The sequence below is a fragment of the Otolemur garnettii genome, unplaced genomic scaffold, assembly GCF_000181295.1.
Source record: "Otolemur garnettii isolate 467f Iridium unplaced genomic scaffold, OtoGar3 scaffold00028, whole genome shotgun sequence".
In the NCBI taxonomy this organism is placed as follows: domain Eukaryota; kingdom Metazoa; phylum Chordata; class Mammalia; order Primates; family Galagidae; genus Otolemur; species Otolemur garnettii.
In genome coordinates this window covers 12,990,876-13,013,393 of record NW_003852423.1, presented here as the reverse complement: position 1 = coordinate 13,013,393, position 22,518 = coordinate 12,990,876, and the positions used below count along the sequence as shown (strand labels likewise).

At 50.4% G+C, this 22,518-nt stretch overlaps 1 protein-coding gene across 5 annotated transcripts in view; it reads right to left on the bottom strand.

The window, feature by feature from the left end:
- Positions 1-22,518, bottom strand: part of ADCYAP1R1 (ADCYAP receptor type I) — a 51,519-nt gene that overhangs the window by 9,474 nt on the left and 19,527 nt on the right. For 3 of the 5 annotated variants that reach the window (XM_003788556.1, XM_003788557.2, XM_012804350.1), the window contains exons 3-12: positions 17,671-17,778; positions 15,178-15,198; positions 14,099-14,140; positions 11,678-11,787; positions 11,125-11,222; positions 10,509-10,641; positions 9,321-9,474; positions 8,873-8,933; positions 8,202-8,271; positions 4,451-4,542 (exon numbers count right to left, since the gene is read on the bottom strand). In XM_003788556.1, the coding sequence (XP_003788604.1) occupies positions 4,451-4,542; positions 8,202-8,271; positions 8,873-8,933; positions 9,321-9,474; positions 10,509-10,641; positions 11,125-11,222; positions 11,678-11,787; positions 14,099-14,140; positions 15,178-15,198; positions 17,671-17,778 (889 nt within the window). Of the gene's footprint in view, positions 1-1,446; positions 1,531-4,450; positions 4,543-8,201; positions 8,272-8,872; positions 8,934-9,320; positions 9,475-10,508; positions 10,642-11,124; positions 11,223-11,677; positions 11,788-14,098; positions 14,141-15,177; positions 15,199-17,670; positions 17,779-22,518 lie in introns of all 5 variants that reach the window. The other 2 variants (XM_012804349.1, XM_012804351.2) reach the window with 2 other exon arrangements.

Below are 22,518 nucleotides of genomic sequence, written 5' to 3'. Positions count from 1 at the left end.
CTCAGATGAAGGCGTTGGGTGAGGACTGTCTGGAGAACAGCAACAGCCTGAGTCAGAAGGTGGGAGACCTCATCGTAGGTGCAGGGCCCAGGCACCCCCACAGCTACAGTATGGGGAGCCTCAGCCTGCAGGCCTGGCTCTGCCCTGGCTCAGCTGCATCCATGTGAAGCTCCCAGCTGCTTCCAGCACTCACATCACACAAGGATCCAGCACACAGTTTCTATGGTAGCCTTTGCACACAGGGCTGCCTGGGCTGCAGCCCCCAGAAGCACCTAGCAGGACAGTGGAAAGACACCTGTCTTCTTTACCTGTGACCCTACTGATGGGCACAGCATTGGATTCTGGCAGTCTACAGAATGTGTTGGACTGAGTTGAACATACTCCATAAGGTCCCTCCTGATACTAAGATGCTGTGCACCCCTACAACCCCGCCTAGTCCCCCCAGGAAGCCCTCCCCACCACACTGGCATCCCAGTTAGAGGATCAGCTGGGCAGATCCGGGGAGCATCCCTGCTCACCACCACCTCCTCCTCTGCCACAGGATGAACCAGCCCAAAGTGCTCCCTGCCAGCCTGGAGCAGCCCACCTGGGGGTTGGGGCACCGGAGCTCCAGGCTTGTTTGGCCACTGATTTGGGTGATCTTAGGTGATGCCACCTTCTTTCTATGGGCCTCAGGTTCTACACCTGCAAAGTGAGGTAGCAATTCCCTGCTGCTGACCCCTACCAGAAACTATGAAGATTGCCTGCTCCCTGGTAGGGAGGAGGTACTTTGAGAGTGAAAGATGAAGCCCGTGTGAACCAGAAGCCTCTGCCTGTGGGGAGACCCCCTGGGCTGAAAGCCTTCTCTGAGGCTGCCTAACCCAGCAGGGCCTGTCTTCAGAGGGGTGTGCTGTTCTGCCTATGGGGCCGAGAAGAACCTGATGGGATGCGGATGGGCTGTCCCTGTCCAACCCCAGACCCAGGATGCACCACCCTCTTGGTGGTGAGTGGGCCACTGGGGACAAGGCCAATTCACTCCAGGGCAGGGTCAGAGGTTCTCCCTGCACAGCCAGGGTCTAGTCTGGAAACCTCACCCCTCCCCTTTCAGAGCTAGTTGGCTGCTCATAGAAGGAAATGCTGGTCCCCAGGCAAAGACAGGCTACTCCTGGCCTTGGATGAATGCCAACCCCAGACCAGGATCCTAATCCCTGCCCCCAGACCAACTTGACCTTGAAAATGTGCTAAGCCGGACTCAACCCCTGCCTCCATCTCTGCCGGCTGCCCCAGTCCTGACCCAGGCACTCATTCGGACAGGAGCACCAGGCCAGAGAGTGTAGAAGGCTTGAAGCCACCATCCACCCGTGGGGACCCAAGACCCCTACAGGTCCTTCTGAGGCAGGGTCAGGAGCGCCGTCTCAGTCTATGGAGGACAAACCCTTATCATCTGAGTAACTGGAACCAACCTACAGGAAAGGGAGTGAATGCTGGTCTGAGGGCACAGGCAGGGGGTCCTCTTGGGCTTTCTTGGGGGCTCCCAGGCTTAAAACTGTTCTGGAAACAGAGGAAAAAATCAGACAGCTGTTGTGGGCAGATCTGAAGGGGCTCCTCAGCCCCACACAGAACTCTGGTGCCCGAGGCAATTCAGGCATAGCTCTGGAATCTCCCTCTCCCAACAGCCCTGTCCCCTCCACCACCCCACTGCCAAACATCTTCCCTCCTCCCAGCGCAGGCCCCTCCCAGTCCAAAGCCAATTCCTGTTCCAAGCACTCTGGGGTGGGGGCCCTTTTACACAAGGCTGGCACCCACCAGGGGCCTCTTCCAGAAAGCCTACGTTGCACACATGTTTAACGCTGTCTTCCCTTCTGTAAATCCCTGAGGGCGGGAAAGCTGGAGTAGTCAAGAGTGGAGTAAAGGGCCAGGCTGCACCAGAGCCGTGGCTTCACTCCTTCCCTCCAGATCCATGGCACTGGTAACTAGTTCCCTTGGCTGGAAAATGAGGATTCCAGCTAGCAATTGCTTACCCATCCCACCAGATTCGCTGGGTATTTGTGAGCATCAAATGTGCATGGACCGAGTTGTAAGTGGGGTTTTTTTAAGTATTCTGCAGAACCTAGCAGCATCGTCAGTTGGACCACCACACACCCTCATCAACAGAGTCTCCTTGACCCTGGAAACATTCAGAAATGTGGCTAAATTGCATGGGATCCAGCTGACCCCTTGTCCTGTGCCAGAACTCCCACTTGGCTTGCAAACCGCATCCACTTGCGTTCTTAACCTTAGGGTCTCAAGATCAAGAGATGTTCAACTTTCTCTAAAACAAGGATTTGCTGAGATTGCAAGGGGATGTTTTACTAGAAGTAAGCCAACTAGCTGGTTCTTTAAATGTCCTAGATTAATGTGATACTTAAACTTGCAGACTATGTCCTAATTCCCAGGGGTCTTTATCTGTTACTAGGAAGGCCTGACAGCAAGCAACTCCTGGTCTGTGATGAATGCGAAACCCCAGCCCAGCCCCTGGTTCCTTGCCCCAGACCCTGGGGGGGGGGGTGGGTTCTTGCTGCCTGGAACAGAACGTCTGGGCTGCCAAAGTGTGTTCTGGCTTGAGCAGGGTTCAGTGTTTTTATTTAGGTTGTGGCTGACTCCTACATGTGTCCCTGCATGATCAGAATGAGAGGAAGCTCAGAGGACCCCCAGAGAAAAAGTCCTGGGGGCCCTCAGAAGAAGAAACATATCCTACCAGGAAGAGAGGGAAATGTCTTGAGCTCAAGTGAAAGAGGAGGTGACTCAGCTACACACCGGCTTCAAATATGGGAGGTAATGCTTAGGGTTGGAGCCAGTCCACAGTCAAGCAGGGGAAACCGAGACCAGACACAAGGACACAGTTTCTGACACCAGACAGGGAGGTGAGAGGAGCAGCAGGGCCCTATTTGTGAATCCTTGCAATGAAGGCAGGAATGACCTCTCTAGGGCAGGTTAGGTAAGTGCAGAGGGCTGGCCAAAATGGCCCCCCAGTGCAGGGCATCTGGCACTTTATGACTTACATCAGTGAATGATTTTCTACTGCATAGTATACACATACAAGCAGGGGTTGGTAAAAACTTGCAAAAATGTGAAAAAATAAGACAGTAAGTGGATAGCAAAAAAAAAAAAAAAAGCGTCTGTTCCAATGTAATGTAATCACTGTTCAGGCAGAGAAAACATGGCCCTGTGCTAACCCCTTACCCTAGGGGAAGGGCTTCCACAATGGGAGGGACCCAGGCTAAAGTGACAGACCAAGAGTAAGGTCCACCTTCTGGGGAAGCCCAAAGGAGCCTTAGGAATGGAGCTGGGATTTGGGCTCTGAAGTTTCTGGCTCTCCTTCTCTCTGGGAGAATGGCTGGTGGGGGTTGAGGGAGGCTGTCTCTCTCATTGTCCACTGAGCAACCATCTGGTTGTGAGTCCCGGGATGGGGTCTCTGATGAAGCAGGACCGTGCACCCAGTGATGCAGTGCAGGCACCTTAGCTCCTTCTAACCTGCTTTATTCTGGAGGAACTGAGGAAGCAACACATGTGCCTTGTCAACAGACAGAATCCAGGACTGCCCTTGGAATCAGTGCCCATTGGTCCCTCCAGCCAACCACAGGGGACCACTGACTTCCTCCCAGCATCAGAAATGTCCCCATAACCCACACACCCAGCTGGTCATGCATTCATGAGGCAGAAGAGGGACATGGAAGGTGCTCTGTCTGATTTCAGAATGGAACAGGTCTGGGGCAGTGGGTCAGGCAGTCAGAAATAAGCTATTTGGGAGATGATTTTAAAAAATCCTTCTCAGAAATCAAATGCCCATGAAAGTGGAGAAAGCTCTGTGATCAATGGTAAGAAGCTGCCCTTGAACCAACAGCCCTAAATAAATCACCCATTTTTCTACTTGGGAGGGAGGGAATTAGGGCAGTAGGACCACATGCAGAGGTTGAGCGGCCCTGAGGGAAGGTAGAGCTTAAAAGGAAACCCCTTCCAACACCTGGACCCATAAGAATGTCCACCTGACTTGCTGTTAGAGACTGAGTGACTTCCAGAGGTGGGGCCAGGGATGGGGATAACAGGTGATGGAGTATCCAGCAATGTTCACAAGCTTCTCACAGAACCAGGATCCCTAAAGGAAACCCAACTTCTAACCTCAACCAAGACCCTAATCACCCTAGGGAATCTGGCATTTCCTTCCTGGTTTTCCTGGTGTCACACAGGCCCCATCAGCCTCTCTTTCCCTTCTCCATCTTTGCGATAACCATGCAGATAAGAAGCTCCTGGGTTGACTGAAGGCTGAAGGGGCAGCTATGTTTTAAAGGCACTATAATCAGAAAGAAAACTTGCACATACCCATTCTAGGTCACCCTTTCAGCAAAGCCCAGGCTTTCTCTTGCCTATGACCTGAATGCAGGACTCGCATGGCTGTTGGAAATGGGTGTGACATCCATACAATGGTACTTACAAATAAATGCTGGACTCATTGCCGCCCATATCTGGTGACTGAAGTTTCTGCACAAGGATGATGATGATGCCAATGAAAAGCACAAAGTTAACCTGAGGAGCAAAGAAAAAACAGGTGGACATATGACTCTACACAAGATTTCTATACTCCTGCCTCTCATAGGCTATTAGTCCCCCAACAGCACCTTCCCGCTTTCCAAACAAGATCCCATCTAGACTTCTAATCCAAGATGGCGACATGAGCATATTCATTTAGCTCCCCAACCCCTCACAGTACCATTGAAATGAAGCAAGAGATAAACGAAAAAGAATCCCATAAGAGTACTGAGTAATAGGCAAGAGTAACATGAGTGAGCCAAAAAAGTGAGCAATTTCTGGAAGAGGAAGAGAAATAGAAATAGGATGGAAAAGCTATAACCCAAAAGAGGCAGAGAAGAGGCTATTACAGAGGTGAGAATTGTTCTCTGGAGAAATTCCAAGTTCAGAGTCATTGAATATGGGGAACGGCCATGGACAGCCATAAGCATTATTAATTAAAAGACTGCCTGAGAGTAGCCGCAGCAGCGTTTGCCTTCAGGAAAGGCTCAGGGACAAAAGCTTTCTACACAAAGTGGGAAGTTGTGTGAATGGTGAGAAAGGAGGAAGGGGGAGCAAGTAAACAGAAATAAAGCATGGGGAGAGGACGCAAATCAACATCCGTGGGACGGAGAGAAAGCAGCCCTCAGAGAACAACGTGGACAGCCTAAAACTCACTGATAAAAAAAAAACACTGAGGGCGGTGCCTGTGGCTCAAAGGAGCAGGGCGCTGGCCCCATATGCCAGAGGTGGCAGGTTCAAACCCAGCCCCAGCCAAAAACTGCAAAAAAAAAAAAAAAAAAAAAAAAAATACTGAAAAAGAAGCATTCACATCAAAAGCTAGGGAAAATATCACAATGTGGAAAAGCAAAGTAGTGCAAGAGCCTCAAAGAAAATTAAAATGTAGCCAGAGAATAAAAGGCATCAGCCCCAGATAATTCTAGGAACCAATTTCAGAATGGCATTAAAAAGGTGAAATTTACATGATATTTAATTATTTCAAAGAAAATAAAAAGAAAATCTTGAAGATAACCTATGAGAGTAAAAAAATTCCTCTGCAGAAACCAGACAAGGACAGAAACAAGCACACACACGCGCGCACACACATGCACGCACACACACACACGTGTGCACACACACACATATGTAAGAGCTTAGAATTTATGAATAATAATACAAAACCTTTACACAAAATATAACCAAATAAAATTGAGAAGAGGATTAAAATAATAACAGATCATGGTCATGAAAGTTTGACCCCAGAAGTGCAAAAAGAAATCTACTGTTATTTGTTATAATAACAGAATAAAACAATAGGCTTCCATTATTCCCCATAAGTTGGGCAAATTGTTCAGTAATAGAAATATTAACAATGACACGACAAATGACCACTCTTGTATCTTGCTCATAGAGGGCAATTTGATACCCATGAAAATGTTAAATGTACATATACTTTTGTCCCAAAATTCCACTCTTAGAGATTTATTCTAAAGACATACGAGGTCGGACAATTAAGTTCTTGAATTCATTCCGGAAAAAGTGTTACATTCCTCATTGCTAAATATCACTAGGATCACCTTCAAAGTACTCCCCTTGGGAAGCTATGCACTGATGTCAACACCTAGTCCCCCCTTCAAAGCAATTGTGGAACTCTTTTTCTGGAATGGCCATGAGAGCTGTTATTGTACAAAGCCTGACAATTAATTTCATGAACTCATCCTAGAAAAATTGCTTTGAAGGGTGGACTAGGTGCTGGTGTCAGTGTGTAACATCCCAAAGGGAGTACTTTGAAGATGACTGAAGTGGTATTTTGCAATGAGGTGTGTAGCACTTTTTCTAGGATGATTTTGTGAACTTAATTGCTCCACCTCATATTCACCATGTTCAAGTTATGCCAAATATATTCATTACAGCATTGCTCATAATGAAGATAAATTAGAATGCTATAAATGTCCATTACTAAGGGAATAACCACTGGAATGAATGTCTCCAAAACACATGTGATAAAATTCAACCCTCATTCCTGATCTAAAAAAAAAAAAAAAGTACACAGTGAAATAAGCTGGGAAGAAAAACTTTCCTAATTCAACAAAGGGTAACTGTTAAAAGCTCAACCAAACATCATGCTTATGAAAATAAGAAACAAAAGATATAAATTTTGGAAAGGAAGACCAAAAATTATTTTCATTTGTATATTGTATAATTTTCTACCTAGAAAATTCACAAGAACCAACTTGAAAAGGGATAAAAACTAATAAGAAAGTTCACGAACATGACTTAAGAAAAGAAAAATACATAAAAGCTAATAGCTTCCCTATATACTGACAACAGGCCACTAGAAAATATAACAAAAGAATGATTCCTAGACCAAACAAAAGGTCAAACTGGAAAAGCCCTTAGAGATAAACATAACAAGAACAAAGAAGGAAACTAAAAAACTTCACCAAAATGGCGCCATGAGAAAGATGGAATAGAGACTCATGCCACCTTCTTTGAGAGGAAAACCCATTCTTTTAAGAAAGTCAATTCTCCTCCAACTTAGTCTTTAATAAATTCAACGCAATTCCTATACAAATCTCACCAGACCATTTTTACAACTTGACAAGGGTATTCAAAAGTCTACCTGAAAGAGTAAATGTGTAAGAAAATTTTGAAGAAAAGAATGATGAAGGGGAAATTTGCAGAGCAGAATCTACAACAAGGTTGTACATGTAGTAACTAGCGCAGTGGGCTATCTGCCACGAGAACAGACAAGTGGATTAGTCACACAGAATAGAAAGTCCAGAACCAAAGATGAGCTTATTGAGTGTTTATAATAAAATGACATTTCAACACAACAGAGAAAGGATTCAACAAAGGACTGAGAGGGTGGAATGTTCATTCATTATAACAATATAATAAAATTAGTTAAAATTAAATATCATTTCAAACAAGACCAAAATTAAAATTTCGGCTGGATTAAAGATGTACATGTTAATACTCCAATCCATGAAAGTGTTACATAACACGTAAGAAAAATAAGTTGAGAAAGCCCTCTGTAAACAAGAAGTAAGGTTTGGAATTCATAAAGAGAAAGCTGATGATTTACTCAACAAAAGTTACACAGAAATGGAAATACACTTACAAAATGCCCAACAAAGGAGGTGCTACTGTCCTTCAAACAGAAAATCTGATAGAAAAAATGAGCAAAAGAAATAAACAGGAATATCCAGAATAAAAACAAATTGTCAACAGATGTCTAGAAAAAAATGCTCAGTCACACTAGCAAGATGGAGAAATGAACATTAAAACAATGAGCCACCATGATCCTCCATAAGACTGTCCAAAAATTAAAATAATTGATATCACAAGTGTTGACAAAACCACTGGAAAATGAACCACCCTCTCTAGGGAGGTAAAAGTTGTTAAAAGGTTTTTGCAAGACAATTTGGGGTCTTAAATTTTAAATGTACACCCTTTTGGGCCCAGCAATTCCACTTCCTCCCACTGAGGATTTATGCTAAAGAAATATCTGCACATGCTTAAAATTATGCACGAAACTATTTCTGTTTTTTGTAATGAGAAAATGGAATAATATAAATGCGTAACACTAGGGGAACAGCTAAATAATTTGTGCCTCACAACACAGAATATCATGTAGATATCATCCATGATAAAGAAGGTCTCAGGACACTCACCATTATAGAGCCAACTACAGGGCCTTTGATCACCCACCACAGAGCCGTGCTGTCATTCATCTCCCAGCAGCTGAAAGACCAACAGAAGAGAGATCACACTGGGGGTTGACCCAGATTCCTGAATGACACTGCCCCACCCCGCTGGGAGTTCAACACATTCTTCCCCTGCAGCTCCCTAAGGAGCTGGCTGGCTGCAAGGAGGGCTCTCCAGTGGGCTGCAGATGTCAATCTGGCTCTGGTTCTGAAACTGCCTTCATTTAAGCCTTGGTCTTTTCCCTCTGCTTCCCTGTCAAGGCAGGGAGTGGAGCACAATAGTCAAGGTCACCAATGGGCTCCTGAGAAAGAGCCATAGTTCCCCTCCAGGCTCATGAATCTCTGGATGCAATCTCACCCTGAACCCTCTTCCTCACCTCCCGAAAATGAACACAGACACTCAGAACTGTGTCCAGAAGGGAGAGGAGCTCAGAAACCTTGTGCATTACCTGATAGGGTTACCAGCTGAGACATGCCAGGGTGGGTCAGTGGCTTGGGGTCAGGGATTGGGCTTTATGCTAGGTCTATTACAGGATGGTCTGTTGGGGACAGGACATGTGAAATCAGGACAGCCACTGACAATCCATCTATAAGAACCTACTCTGTGTTCTGACCCTGACTCTCATGTGTGTACTCACCCCGTGTCATCAAAGTAGAGCCTCAGTGTAGCCCACACGGAAACACTCACAGTTGGGGACCCTAGGAAGAAGACAAGAAGGCCCGTGAAAGCCAGAAAACCAACATGCCAGTGTTTCCCTCAGACTTGGAGATCCCAGGAGCCATCACCCCTCGCCCAGACTCAAAGTTCCAGGTCTACTGTTCCTCACACCCAGGCCTTCTGTGGGTCTCTATCTTCCCCGAGGACTGCCTTGCCTCTCAGAAGGACTCCTGAGCATAACCTCTTCCTCAGATGGTAGACTTCCCACAGGCAGGAAGAGCAACAAAAGGTCTGAGAAAAGGATCCCTTAGGCTATTAGCCTAGGGCAGGGTAGTGGCCTCTCCTCACCTTACATTCCCTGAAGGCAGAACCAAGGACACACCTGACCATGAAGCCTGAACCTGTCCAGGCCACAGCCAGTGACCTACCCCAGCCAATAATGATGTACCAGTAGAAGTATCTCCTCTCGGGGAAGAAGGTCTCCACCAGCAGGGTGAAGAGGTACAGCCCCTCAATGAACAGCCAGAAGTAGTTGGACACGACACAGTAGTGGAAGAAAACCATGATGGCCTTGCATTCCACCTGCAGGGAGAAGTGTCAGGTGGAGGAAGGCATGAGCTCCTCTCCCCTGCCTCCACACATGAACCCTGAAAATCCAGCCTGATGGGGCCAGGGAAGAACCCTGAGCCCTTCAGCTCTGGCATGCTCAGGCTCAAACATCCCAAGGACCTAAGGGAATCAGCATTTCTGTCAAAGTTAAAAATCACAGCCACCGGGGTGGCACCTGTGGCTCAAAGGAGTAGGGCGCCGACCCCATATACCAGAGATGGTGGGTTCAAACCCAGCCCTGGCCAAAAAACAAAAAAATCACAGCCACCACATGATTCTGAGTCAAAGCTAGCCATGGAGGCCAAACCACACATGCAGAGAAAGGGCAGGGGCAGGCACGGAGCCCTCTCCAAGCCCCCTGACTCATTCTCCCCCATTTTCCTGCCACAGGGGAGGTGAGTAGGGACAGACGTAGCCAGAGGTCCCTGCAAGAGGCTCCCTGGTAAAAAGAATCTGGACACCTCACAGGCAGAGGTTATATACTCCTGGGCCTCAGAAGCCTCCTCTCACAGCCCCCCAAGCACACTTCCTGGCCACAAGACTCAAGGCCGTTCTTCTTGTCCTACCTTATCAAAGCCCTGCTTCTCTGCATGCCACCTCCCTCAGAGGTATGAAGCATGGGAAGGGGTCTGGGAAGACCCCTGGCCAAACAGGGCCTGGGTTGGATGACTCAAAAGACCAAGGGCCAGGAAAGCCTTCTCTGAGCCTCAGTTTCCTTCTCAGCCAACTGGGTCCTGGCATTCCCAGATGACCTTTCCCCAGTTGTTCTACCAAATACAACACCTAGGCCAAGGGACAGGAAGCATTTTGGTTGGAAGTGCCATATGCTGACTATTAGTAACTTTATGACAATTTTTGAATTTCTGCACAATTCAGGGCAATGCCTCCACCTACGGGAACACATCTGACCTCTGGGGTGCCAGGCAGGGAGAATGTGACCTGGGGGTTGGGGGGAGGGTGTAGGACCGTGCTAACAGGGGTCCTCTGGGCCTGCTCTATTCACTTACGGTGGGGATGAAGCAGTGGTTGCTGTCCTGCTCTGCATACAGGATCCAGTCTTTGATGAAGACAGAGATGGCTCTCAGCATGAATGACACAAACAGGTTCATGTGGATGAAGTTGCGTGTGCAGTGCAGCTTCCTACACAGGGGCCAGTGAGAAAGAGGCCTGCACCCACAGCAGTGAGCCGCAGTGCGTTTGACACCCTCCGTGCTCCCGTGTGCTCTGGGCCAACTTCACGGCTTTATCTTAACGGGCCCCCTCAGCCACCGCCCTTCTTGCCACCTCCCCAAATCCTCACTGACCCTCAGGGCCTGTAGTCTGGCCCCATGACTCTGCAGCCAGACCCCCCTCCTCTGACCTCTCTCTATCTAGACCAGGAAGATAAACACCAGGAATAGAGGTCTCCTTCCTAGGCTCTGCTGGCTGTGTGGCCCCAGACAAGTCAGTTGTCCTCTCTGGGGTCAAGTTTCCCATCTGTTATTCCAGGGGTGGGGGAACCACCTTCTGAGGGCTGGTATCTGGGGTGGGGAGAGGAGTGAGACAGAGCAAGGGCTCCAAGGCCCCAGCCAGCTCTAGGTAAGGGTAGGCTGCCCTAGCGCAAATGCTGCTGGGGGGTCTCACCGGAAGCGACACAGGATAACCATGGCAGTGGTGAGGGTGACGAGAGATGTGCTGTAGCCAACTGTGTAGAGGGCCTTCACTGACAGGTAGTAGTAACCCTGTTGCTGGACATAGGACATGTTCAGGGCTCCATGTGGAGCTGCAGCCAGTCTCCCAGGCCAAAACCTGCCACCCCCAGCCCAGTTCCTCCTCCTCTATTTCTGCTCCTGCTAACATGATGTCTTCCCACTGCTAGCCAGGCTGAGCTCTTTATAACCCCTTGCACAGCACCAGCATTTTACATGTGTTCAGTAAGTGCTTGTTGAAGGCGTGAGCACTGACCACTGAGAACAAACAGCAGCATCAGCCTGAAGAAAGGTCTGGAATCTCCCCCACTGGGCCTGGCTAGCCCGGAATCCTGGAGGAGCTGGAGTGGGAGGCTCAGGCAGCATACCAGCTGTCCCTTGGGTGCATGCAGCCTGGGTACACAGCAGGTGCTCATGAATGCTGCCAAGAAACCTGAGTTTCCTCAGCCTCACCCCCAACACTCCTGAGGGACACGGTAGACACTCACCTGGTCCCCAGGCTCAGATTCATATTCATCAAACCCACAAGCATCATAGTAATGGGGGAAGGGCTCCGACCAGCCCTCCTCCGTGCAGTTCCGGCTCACCACCCCCATGTCTGCAGTGGAAAGAAAACTCAGTGAGGTGTGGAAGTGACCGAGAGGGCCCTGCAATGCTAATGCAAAAATTACTTCTTAGTGGGAATTCCCAGAAATCAATACATTCAACTGGGAAGTATGGGGACAGAAGGTTCAAGAAATCCATGATTGCTGATGGGGGAGGAGGTGGAGAGACAGGGATAAGTTGATCTCTTAACCAAAGATGAAGAGACTAAGCTGGCTGCCGCCAGAATCCCTATATCCTTCCTCTCTGAAACATTTCCATATACCCACCAGGGAAAGGCCTGAGCCCTCCCTGGGCCCTGGATCAGCCTATATCAAATGTCAATGTCACCTGGGAAACTGCTCACAAATGCAGATTCCAGGCCCACCCCCAGGGGTTCCATCTGGGTCTTTGGCACATCTCCAAAACATATCTCTAGGTGAGGCTTCCTTTCCAAGCCTGGGCCTCCCAGCAGCTGCAATATCACACATTAATGGGACACATGGCTTGCAAGGTAAATTCACAAGGACCAGTCCATTCACCTATAGCAGGATCTTTGATTGACTTTAAGGCTATTTTGTGGGACACCTGAGGGTGTCATAGCCATTGCCCACAGCAGGGTGGTGGGAAGAGGAAAGGGAAGCTTCTTTGAAAAACAATTTATTTAAAAAACGAGTCCTAGATGGAAAAGCCACTTCCTTTCTTTTATTTCCCTTCTTTCTCTTTCGGGCTGCGGAACACAGTCTTGGCTGGTTTTTGCCTTGCCTGGGGCAGTTTTAGCCTTTAATAACAGCTTATTCATTCTTCTCTACCCAAATGGTCTGTGAGTATGGGCCACTGATGTCCCAGACAGAGGAGGAAGCAAGCTATCCCCCTTTTATTCCAGCCCAGTCCCTGAGTATGGCCCCAGATCGATGCTTCTCCCCACTTCCTGGGGGTTTCCCTGATGTGTCAGGACACATAGAATCGTTCTTCCCTTCCCAGGATTCAAGGATCCCGAAACTGTAAAGCAAGAGACACCTGCAGAAAAAGGGCTCTAGCGCCCACACTGCTGTACAGAATCCTCCGCTCTATGGCCAAGGCCCCTCCTGGGAGCTCAGGAATGAGGCAGAGAGGGCAGTGGACCAGGAGAGAGACACAGCAGGAGGCAGAGACCATGAGATGCGAGCCCTCCACATTGCCAGCCTGTGTCCCCACCCAATTCTTTTTTAGCCAAGGGAATCAGAAATTTACTTCCTGGGACTTGGGAAAGCAGCAGAGGGGATGACCCTGCCAAGAAGGAAAGCTCTGCCCATGGTGGAGAGCCCAGTCTCCATTCCTTCTCCAATGCTGAAATCTGTGACACAGGAAAAGGGAGAAGTCTGGCAGGACCCGGACAGCAAAGAGGCTCACTTCTGTCTTAGTAGATGCCAAACTGTCCCTTTTTCCAGCAAATCTATCTCAGGCAGATTCCTTTCAAGTTCCTTTGAACACTTCTTTCAGAAAGTCTGAATGTCCCAGGGAAACCACTGGCTTGGCCAAATCCCTTCCACTCCCTGGGTCTCATTTCCTCTCTGCTTTGCCCACATCAGGGTGGCGGGAAGAGGAAAGGGAAGCTTCTTTGAAAAACAATTTCTTTAAAAACGTGTCCTAGATGGAAAAGCCACTTCCTTTCTTTTATTTCCCTTCTTTCATTTTTTTTTCTTTTTATAACACTATGTAGGCTCAGAGAAGTATAAACCTCTTTGTTCAGAACTGTTCCATGAATGTGCCACTGTATTGTTCTGATAGAAATCTCCGGAAGATGGAGTGTTCTTGAGATTGTCAAAACCCTGCAGTGACTGTGCCTACTTTACAAAGCTGTTTTGCCCCAGCAACTGCAGAAATAGGCAAAACCTCAGGGCAGCAGTTCCCAGAGTGGATACCTGGGAGACTGGATAGAAATGCACATTCTCAGGCTCCACCGTACGCCTAAGAAGGCAGAGATTCTAAAAGGGGGGCCCAGGAACTTGTGTTTTCACAACACCATGAGATGACTGTGATACACAGTTAAAAGTTTGAGAACCACTGTTTGGTATGTTGAGGTTCAAAAACCATCAGAGACCAGCTAATCCAGGAGTCATTTACCTTACACCCTTTTCTGACGCCCCTGAAAATCTATGCATATGTTTTATCTGCACACTTTTCCATGGAGACAATCGGTGGCTTTATTAGAGGAGAAAAATGACCTGCCAAAGATCACAAAGCCACCAAGGAACAGAGTCCAACCTGGAATGGGTCTCAAAGCTCAAAAACCCACAGACACCCTCCCTCCAGCCAGCCACGGTGGACCTCGACCTGCAGCTTACCTGAGAGATCCAAGGAGTTACTGTCAGTAAAATCAAACTCTCCTGCAAAATACAGACATGGGCATGTGTCACAATGCCTAGTGTATCAACTTGCCAGGGTTAGCCACAGCTTGTTCTCTACCCTGGAAGACCAAGGCTGCCTGTGGTCTGGAGGACTGAGGGGTCGGGTCCTGGCAAACAGGCAGCATCACACACAGCAGCCACAGGCTTTTGTGCCACACTATACCTGCTAACACCAGTCCCCTTGGGTTTGCATTTCTATGCTGCTCAGGATGACCCATGACTCAGTCTCCCATCACCAGATCACTGCCAAAGGGAAGCCAGGGCCTTCCAGAGTGGAGAGGAAGGGACCTTCTCAAGAAAAGGGCAAAGAACGTCAACATGGACCCAGAGCTTGTGATTATTTTTTTGGTGCTCAATTGTCTACCCTGGCCTCCAAAACTGCTTTCATCCAAGGGAACCAGAACCCCAAAGATTTCATCCTCATTTTTCCCCTTGTCTCTCTACTTTACTGTCATTTCTACCCTTTTCTCATGCTGCATCTGGGCTAGCAATGAACTCCCATTTCCACTCTGCGTTCCAGCTGACACACCACCTCCTCCAGGAAGGCTCCCCTGACTCTTCACTATTCTACCTGTGCACAGCATCACTGAATCTCTTCTGTTCTCTCCCTGGCTGTGCATTCCAGCTTCCCAGCCAGCCATCAGGATGTCAGCCTCTGCATGGACTCACATGCACATTCAGACCTGTCAGTGTTCACCTGCACGTGCCTATATGCATGTGCGGGCTTGTTTTTTAGCCCCTCTGCTGGCGAGTCTCATCCTCCCAAACAAGCAACCTCCCTGAGTTTGAGGGCTGTGTCCTGCATCTTTCTGTGCCCTCCACCTCCAAGATGGCCAAGATGGGGGAGGGGCGGGGCAAGGCAGGGAGGCAGGAAGAACCTGATGCCTGACTAGCATCTCATTCTACCCCTACCCATTCCCCACAGCTAGAGCCTGGGCTCTCCTGAGGGTAGGCTCCTGATGGATGGGCAGATGGGAAGATGGACATTGGTCTGTCCTCACCAAGGTTCGTCTTACCGATGGTTTCAGTCTCCCAAACTGAAACAGAGAAAGAGAGAGAGAGAAAGAGAGGTGAGTAGGGGCTGGAGACAGGGGCTGCTCCCAGTGTGTCCCACTGATCACCTCCTCCCCCAGCCCCAAGCTCTGGAGAGCAGCTCTGCTGGGATCTCAGAAAACATGCAGACCATAAGCTGGGACACTAGAGGCATCTGCTTCCACCTCCAGACCAGAATGAATAGCAGTGTTTGAGAGGAGGAGAGAGGCCAGTACTCCCTCCCTCATCTCCACAGCCATGTCTCAACCAGCTCCCAGGAGGCAGAAACAAAATGAGGAATTCCATCCTCTCCCTTCCAAGTGTTCAAGGCAAGTCTCACCAATCAAGCTTTGTGAGCAGAGATGCTAAAGGCCCTGCCTTAATGAACCATTAAGAATCAGAAGTGTAAATAACACTTCCCTGGTGCCATTGCCAGAGGGAGGATGGAAGGGAGGGAGGTCTGGAGGAAAGCATATCTTAGGGAAATCTTATTTTACTGTTGATTCATTTTGCCTTTTGTTGTTGTTATTGAAAAGAAGCAGTCTGGCATGGAAGCTGACCCGGAGTAGATGTTCAATAAACTCAAAATAAATGACTGAATGAAAGGAATACACGCACTGAGGAAATGATTGAGTTGGTTACTGTAGGAATGAATTCAAAATCGGGGCTGAAACACAGGCTGCTGCAGCCCTACGTCCCACCACCCACTGCACCTCTCACATTAGCTCTCCCCCAACTATCTCCTTGGGCCCGGCCTGCTCGAGGTCACACCAGTTCTCAAACCCTGGGGATGGCAGAGTTCACCCCACCCTCCACCTGTGCTGTCAGGAGGTCTGGAGGCTGGTGGGCCCCAGAGGGAAGGAGGGATGAGGAAAAGTGGGGTGCATTTTATACACCCTGTATCTGCCCTTCAGGGGAACCAGAGTAGGCCTGTGACCCTAACACATGCCATCCTCTCTCTCTGCCATCACCTCAAGCCCCTCCCTGCTCCAGGGCAGAGTCAAGGTTGCTGGCAAGTAAATTTGCCTTTCTCCTCACAGAGAGAACAGGGGATGGTGGGAGGCAGTACCCCAAGCTGGAGCAGAGCTTGGAAACTGACCCCTTCTAGGAAGACATCAGTCTCAGCATTAGGCCAGTAAAGGAAGAAGCTGAGGCCAGGTCACAAGAGACCTGTGCACAGCCACACACCACTCAGACCCTGCTGATCCCCTCTGGAGCCACTGGCCAAGGCTTGGTGGTAAGCAGGTTCTCAGGAAATTTCCCACCTGGGGTTAGCCCTGCCAGCTATCTCTGCCCAGCCCAATCCCTTTGCGTGCTGCCCACCTTCCTTGATGCCCACAGAGGGGAGTGGAGGGTCAGGGTGGGCTGGACAGACACCAGCCTTCAGTGGGAGTTTACAAGCCTTGGCTGAAAGGCAGGAACCCCGCTGGAAGAGCCCACCAGACTCGCATCCAAGAAGCTGTCAAAGCCACCCTTTCCCCTCAGACACCCTCCTAAAGGATATGGCCCACCAGGGCTTCACTTTTCTGGGCAGGGCACTGCCTTCTGGCGCCTGTCTTTCCCCCTACACCCCACCTTGCAAAGCTCAGCTACTCTCCCACCCTACAGACTCCCACATTAGAGGCCACAGCATTTCAGTGGCCTCTAGGGACCTCAATCAGACATACCCCAAACTGAGGTCTTCATGACATTGCATCATGACCAGCCTTCTTTCACAGAGAGGGTGCCAGCATCCACAAGTCACAGATGGCACTGTCCCTGAGTGTAGTGCCCTCTCTGTGGGCAGCCAAGACCCCCTCACCTGAGCCCATGTAACTGCCTAAGGGCAGCAAGGACTGCTTTGCTTAGCAAACATGAGAATGTGCCAGCCTGAAGTGAGGGCTGGGCCCTGTGCCCATTTCCAAGTGGGTGAGAGTGGGCGAGGGTGTCCCGAGTCCAGCTGTCTGCCTCTCATGGCCCACTCTGCTGAGACTGTCTGTTTGCGTGTCCCTCTCCAAGCATCCTCTGGGCCTCTGAGAATCTCTGTGGCCGTGGGAGTGATCGTGATCTCAACAGCCGCCAACATTTACTACTAAACATTCAAAATGCATCAGGCCCTGCACTGAGGGCCATTCACGTGCATCACTTCACGGTATCCACAAAAAGACACCTCTGAGGGAGCCAGACCACAGGTCTCTGACAGACAGGGACCTGGAATGGAGGGGAGAACTGCCTTGCTCAAGGAGGGGAAGTGACAGAGCCAGGATAGACCCTGCCTGAGAGCACAGCCTGGTCCCACCCACAGTGACGTATCCCCATGTGTGCCCGTGTGTCTGTGGTTCCAACCGCCACTCCAGACCCTGGGTTCTGGAGCAGGGCACGTCTGACCACAGAGTGGCCTCCCATCCCTGGAGCTTGTTCCCTTAGGAGAGCGCTAGCCGAGTTTGGGGAGGGGGCTAGACCAAGCATGACCTGAAGAGACCCTGGGCTATACCCACCTTGGTCTGGGTTGAAGATCTGGAAGAGTTCTGGGCAGCTGACCAGGACCATCTCTCCCACACGGGCAGGCTTCCAACATGTGATATTGTCCCACATCCCAGGGCAGCCTGTGGGGAAGACAGCCATGGTGACAAGGGCCCAGCCACACACACACACACACACACACACACGTACGCACATCCCACACACAGGTGTGCTCCACTGCTCACAAGCCAGGCCCTTGCAAGAAGAGCAGGTGCAGGGAGGGAAGGCAAGGCTCACTGAGGCAGGGCCAGCCCTGCACCCAGAAGACCCTTCAGAGAAAGCCGGGACAAAGCCATTTCAGGAGCTCTGGGGATTGAGAGGGAGACCTCACCTTATTTCACCCAGCACCACAGCCCTGCAGTTCTGGCAGGAGTGTGGAAAGGGGTCACGCCAGGGCAGGGCTGGATCCCTGGGATGCAGGGTCTCTGTGGCAGCCCCTCCTGCCTCTAGACCTCCCTCTTCTTCCAGCAACCTCCACACCTCCCAGTGCTCCTGCTTCAGACCCCGCTGCTTAGCAGGGCCCTCCACCAGCTGGCAGAGGCTGCTGCCCCATCACCCCTCCTTCCCCAAGGGCAGGCACAGATCAGGGGAGCTGGCCCTGGGAGGAGAGCATACGTGCACCATGCATCAGAGGGGGCAGAGGGGAAAGCCATTGGGCAGGTGCCTGCATGTGCCAAGAGAAAACTGAAAGGACTCAGAGCTGGGTGGAGGGAAAGGTAGGAGGCAGGGACCACTGTGGAGCCCACTGCAGTGTCATGGGGATCAGACTGACGGACAGTAAGAGAAGGACCAAGTGAGAGGCATTTAGGAGTCACCAAGACTTGGTGACGTGAGCTTCAAGGAAAGAAATGATGTCAAGCTTGATGACCAGGGTGGCCCCTCAGGCCCCTCTCCCCCTCTGCCCACCTCTCCCTCCAGCCCTGCCCGGCTCTCTGTGGAGTTCCCCTGCGCTGGATGCTGCCACCTCCTCCCCGACTCCATCCTTGCTATCTCTGTCCCTCCTCTGTCCCCATGCTAAAACGCCTCTCACCAAAGTCACCAGTGACCTCTTCACTGCTAAATCCAAGGAGCAATTTCAGCTCCTACAAGGTCATGCCCTGTCTGTCCTGACTAAATGCACGTGCTGGTGGGTGCCCTGCCCTTGGCAGCACGTCCCACTCACCTGGACTTAACAGGCAAAATTGCATGCAGACAACCCCAGTCCTTGGTCCATGCACTCCCTGGGGACTGAGCCCACAGGTAGCTGCCTTGCCCCATTCTTCACCCCCCACCGAGGGCAAGCACTCAGGATCTTCTCAGGAAGCAAGGCACAGTGTCCTCACTGACTTCTTCTCTCAACCCAACACAGATGTGACCACAAATTTTTCAAAAAGAATGTCTGGCCATGTCATTGACCCCCCCCCCCCACAACCAATCTCACACTTTCAGTGTTCCCAGCATCCTCAATTCCTTATCACAGCACCTCCAGCTCTGCTCTACCCTCTGTCCCCGGACCCACCGCTCACTTTCCACTCCAGCCTATGGGTAAGTGATTGCGGCCACAGGATGACAGCACTCACCCAGGGAAAGAAGAGTGTGGAGGAGGGAGCCCTGAGGAACCCCCATCCACTGGGTGGGCAGAGGAGCACAGGGAGTGATGCAAGAGGCTCAGTGTGGAGCGGCAGCAGGCGTGTGTCAGACAGCAGTGCTGCAGGAGAAGGACCCACACCTGCTGACCTATAAAGACCAGCCACAGAGAGGGCTTCTGCACCATGTAAGGGACATCAGGTGACTGGCAAGGCTCTGCCACACAGGGCCGCTGTGAGGGTTAACCAGTTCACTCACTGCAGGTTCACTGACGCTACCATCATACACTTCATTATTCCCACTGTGTGCCCATGGGAACTGTTCCTCAGAGAGGCCCCCCAGGTGGGGAGATGAGGCAGAAACCTGCAAGGCAAAATGACAGCAGGAAGGAGACCTGAGAATCGGGCCCAGAAGACACCTGGGCAGGTGCCAGGCAGGGAGGGCCTGGGGTCGGCCTTAGGGTCCATGATTTGGGGGTGCTGTTTGGACCAGAAGTTACCCGCAGCTTCTAGTCACTAAAACCCTGTCTCTTGGCATGGAGATCCCACTGTTCTGGAATTCAAATGCAGTCGCATCATCCTACATAGCATCCTGTTCATGGAATGACAGTTTGGGAGCCAGAAGCTCTGCAGAAAGCTCTGAGAACAACTAACCAAAAAAGCAAGAACACTGAAGGCCAGATGAGGGGAGCGGGCCCCAGATCTCACAGCAATAGGTCAGGTACCGCCGGTTCCTGTCTGACCATGACTGCAGGAATCTAGCCAGTATGCAGTTGGCTGTGACATCATGTCCTTGAAAGAGACCCAACAGGACATCTTTGGCTGCCGTGGCCCGTGTTGACCGTGGAGCGGCCATGAAGTGTGGCTGTGTCTGGCCTACACCCTGGGAGCCCTAGCCAACAGATGTTCCCTTAATGTGAAACATTAGGCCCTAGCACAGCCAGCTGTTACTGCCAGCCGACGTAGCTGAGGTCACAGAGCCACTTCAGATAGAGTGAGCAGGTCAGGACGGCTGAGGGGCAAGAGGGCCGTGGGGCCACATGGAGGAGGCACAGGAGAAGGGGGCTCTTGTGTGAAAGGCAGAGTGTGGAACACACTCTCTTAACAAGTATTTACCGACTGCCCACAGCTCCTGTGCTGGGGACCATCTAGGCAGCAGGGCTCTGGTGGTGGAGAAAACAGAGCTAGCCGAGAAGGTTACGTTTGTGGGCAGACTCAGGAAAAGGCAGGTTTCCGCTCAGCACCTGCCCCAGGAGCCCCCAGACTTGAGTCCTGATCTGCACAGGCTCGTTCATGTCTCAGGCCGGTCACCACCCCCTCAACCGTGACTCATGCTTCCTGTGTGCACTGTGAGGGCTGGGCGTCTCTGGGTACTCTCAATTTTCAGAAATTCACCCGGGACCTGAAAGTGCCCAGAAGATGGCTAGAGTGGCTGAGGGTGCCTTCCAAGGGGCACATCTGCCAAGGTGCCCCCCCTCACACCAGGGCCTGAGGGCTCTCAGAGTCTATCTGTCACCACTCTCAAAGCCCTCCTGGTACTTCTTTATGTCCCCAGCTCAGGCCCCTTCCAGAGTCCTCGGGACAATTCCTGCAACACTAGGGCCAGTGTGAAGTCTAGAACTCACATGACCTCATGACCCCGAAGACCCATATCCCAGTGTCTGAGTCTGGGGACAATGTCCCTGACCATACTGGGAGCTCACAGCTCTCCACCTACCCCTCTGGCCTGCATCACTAGGGTTGCAGAATGCCCTCATGCCCACTGCAGCCACCACCTCCCACCTGGCTCAGACTGAGGGCCCAGTGGGCTATCATCTCTTCTCCGCTTCTAGATGGGAACTTCTCCAACCTCAGAGGCCCTGCAGCTAAATCCTCCCAGGGGCCCTTTCCCCGGAGCTTGGAAGGATGGGAGCTGGGCTCCAGAGAGCGCCTTGGGTTTTTCTAACTAAAAACAGCAACTTATTTTCCTTCCACATACAGCTTCTATATCCCCATATGTTCTCCACTCCAGTCTCAACAAAGCTTAGTTTTGTTGGGACTGGAAGATTTCAAGATGCCTTTTCTCCTTCTCCCCCCTCCCTCCTTTTACTCATTTTCTTCTTCTCACTTTCCTCTTTCCCTCCTCCTCCTTTATTCATTTATTCAAGAAATAGTAAGTTCCTATGATGAGTCAGACACTGCAAGGCAATACAAGAGTGAGTAGAAAGGACCCAGACTCTGCCTGCACAGAGCCTGTGGTCTGGTGGGCCATGTTGATGATTTAGATTTTATGCTGAATACTTAGAGAAGCCCCCCAGGTGTAGCATTAGTTCCCTACTGCTCCTGTAAATTTGTAAGCAGACAAGTGTCTTAAAATGGATGAGTTATTTTCCTATTTCTGGGGTCAGAAGTCAATAATGAGTTTCACTGGGCTATAAGGTGCCATCTGGGCTGCGTTTCCTCTGGAGGTTCTGGGGATGCCCATTTCCTTGCTTTTTCAGATTCAAGAGGCTGCCCACATTCTTCGGCTCACAGCTCCTTCCTCCATCTTTAAAGCCAGGGGTTCGGTGTCCACAAATCTCTCCTCTCTGAACCTATCACCTCCTTCTTTCATGTTATAAGGACCTGGTGATTATACCAGGTTATACTAAATAACACAGGATAATCTTTCCATTTCAAGATCCTTAATTACAAATGCAAAGTTCTTTTTGCCATGTAAAATACCATACTCCAGGTTCAGAGAATTAGGTGTAGGCATCTGGATGGATGGTAAGAGCATCATTCTGCCCACTACACAGGGGTTTTAAGACCAAGAATCCCATGATCTGACTGGGTTGTGTGGGGAAGACAATATATTCTAAGGGCAGAAAATCTGGCATGAAGAGACTGGCTAGGAGACAGCGGCAGCCCAGGAGGGGGATGAAGGAGCTTGCTCTGAAGTGATGGCAGCAGAGATGGTGAAGAGTCACCATTGGACAGGGTCTGGAGGCAGACTGACAGGATACATTGATGGGATGTGGCCGGTGGGTGTGCCAGGGACTGTCAACACTCATCCATGTCAGGTGACTCGGTGCTCCCCAGTGGCTAAGTGCGTAGAAGTGAAAAACTGACCTTCTAAGACATCCCTCCCAGGCATCCACAGCTGTCTTCTCTCCTCCCCCCTGTGAAGCACCCTTGGAAGCCACATGTTGAGGGTGGCAGCATTCCAAGACAAAAGGATCCTGGATCCCTGAATGACTGTATAATCAAGCTTCATCTTCCACCTCTGCCAGCCACACT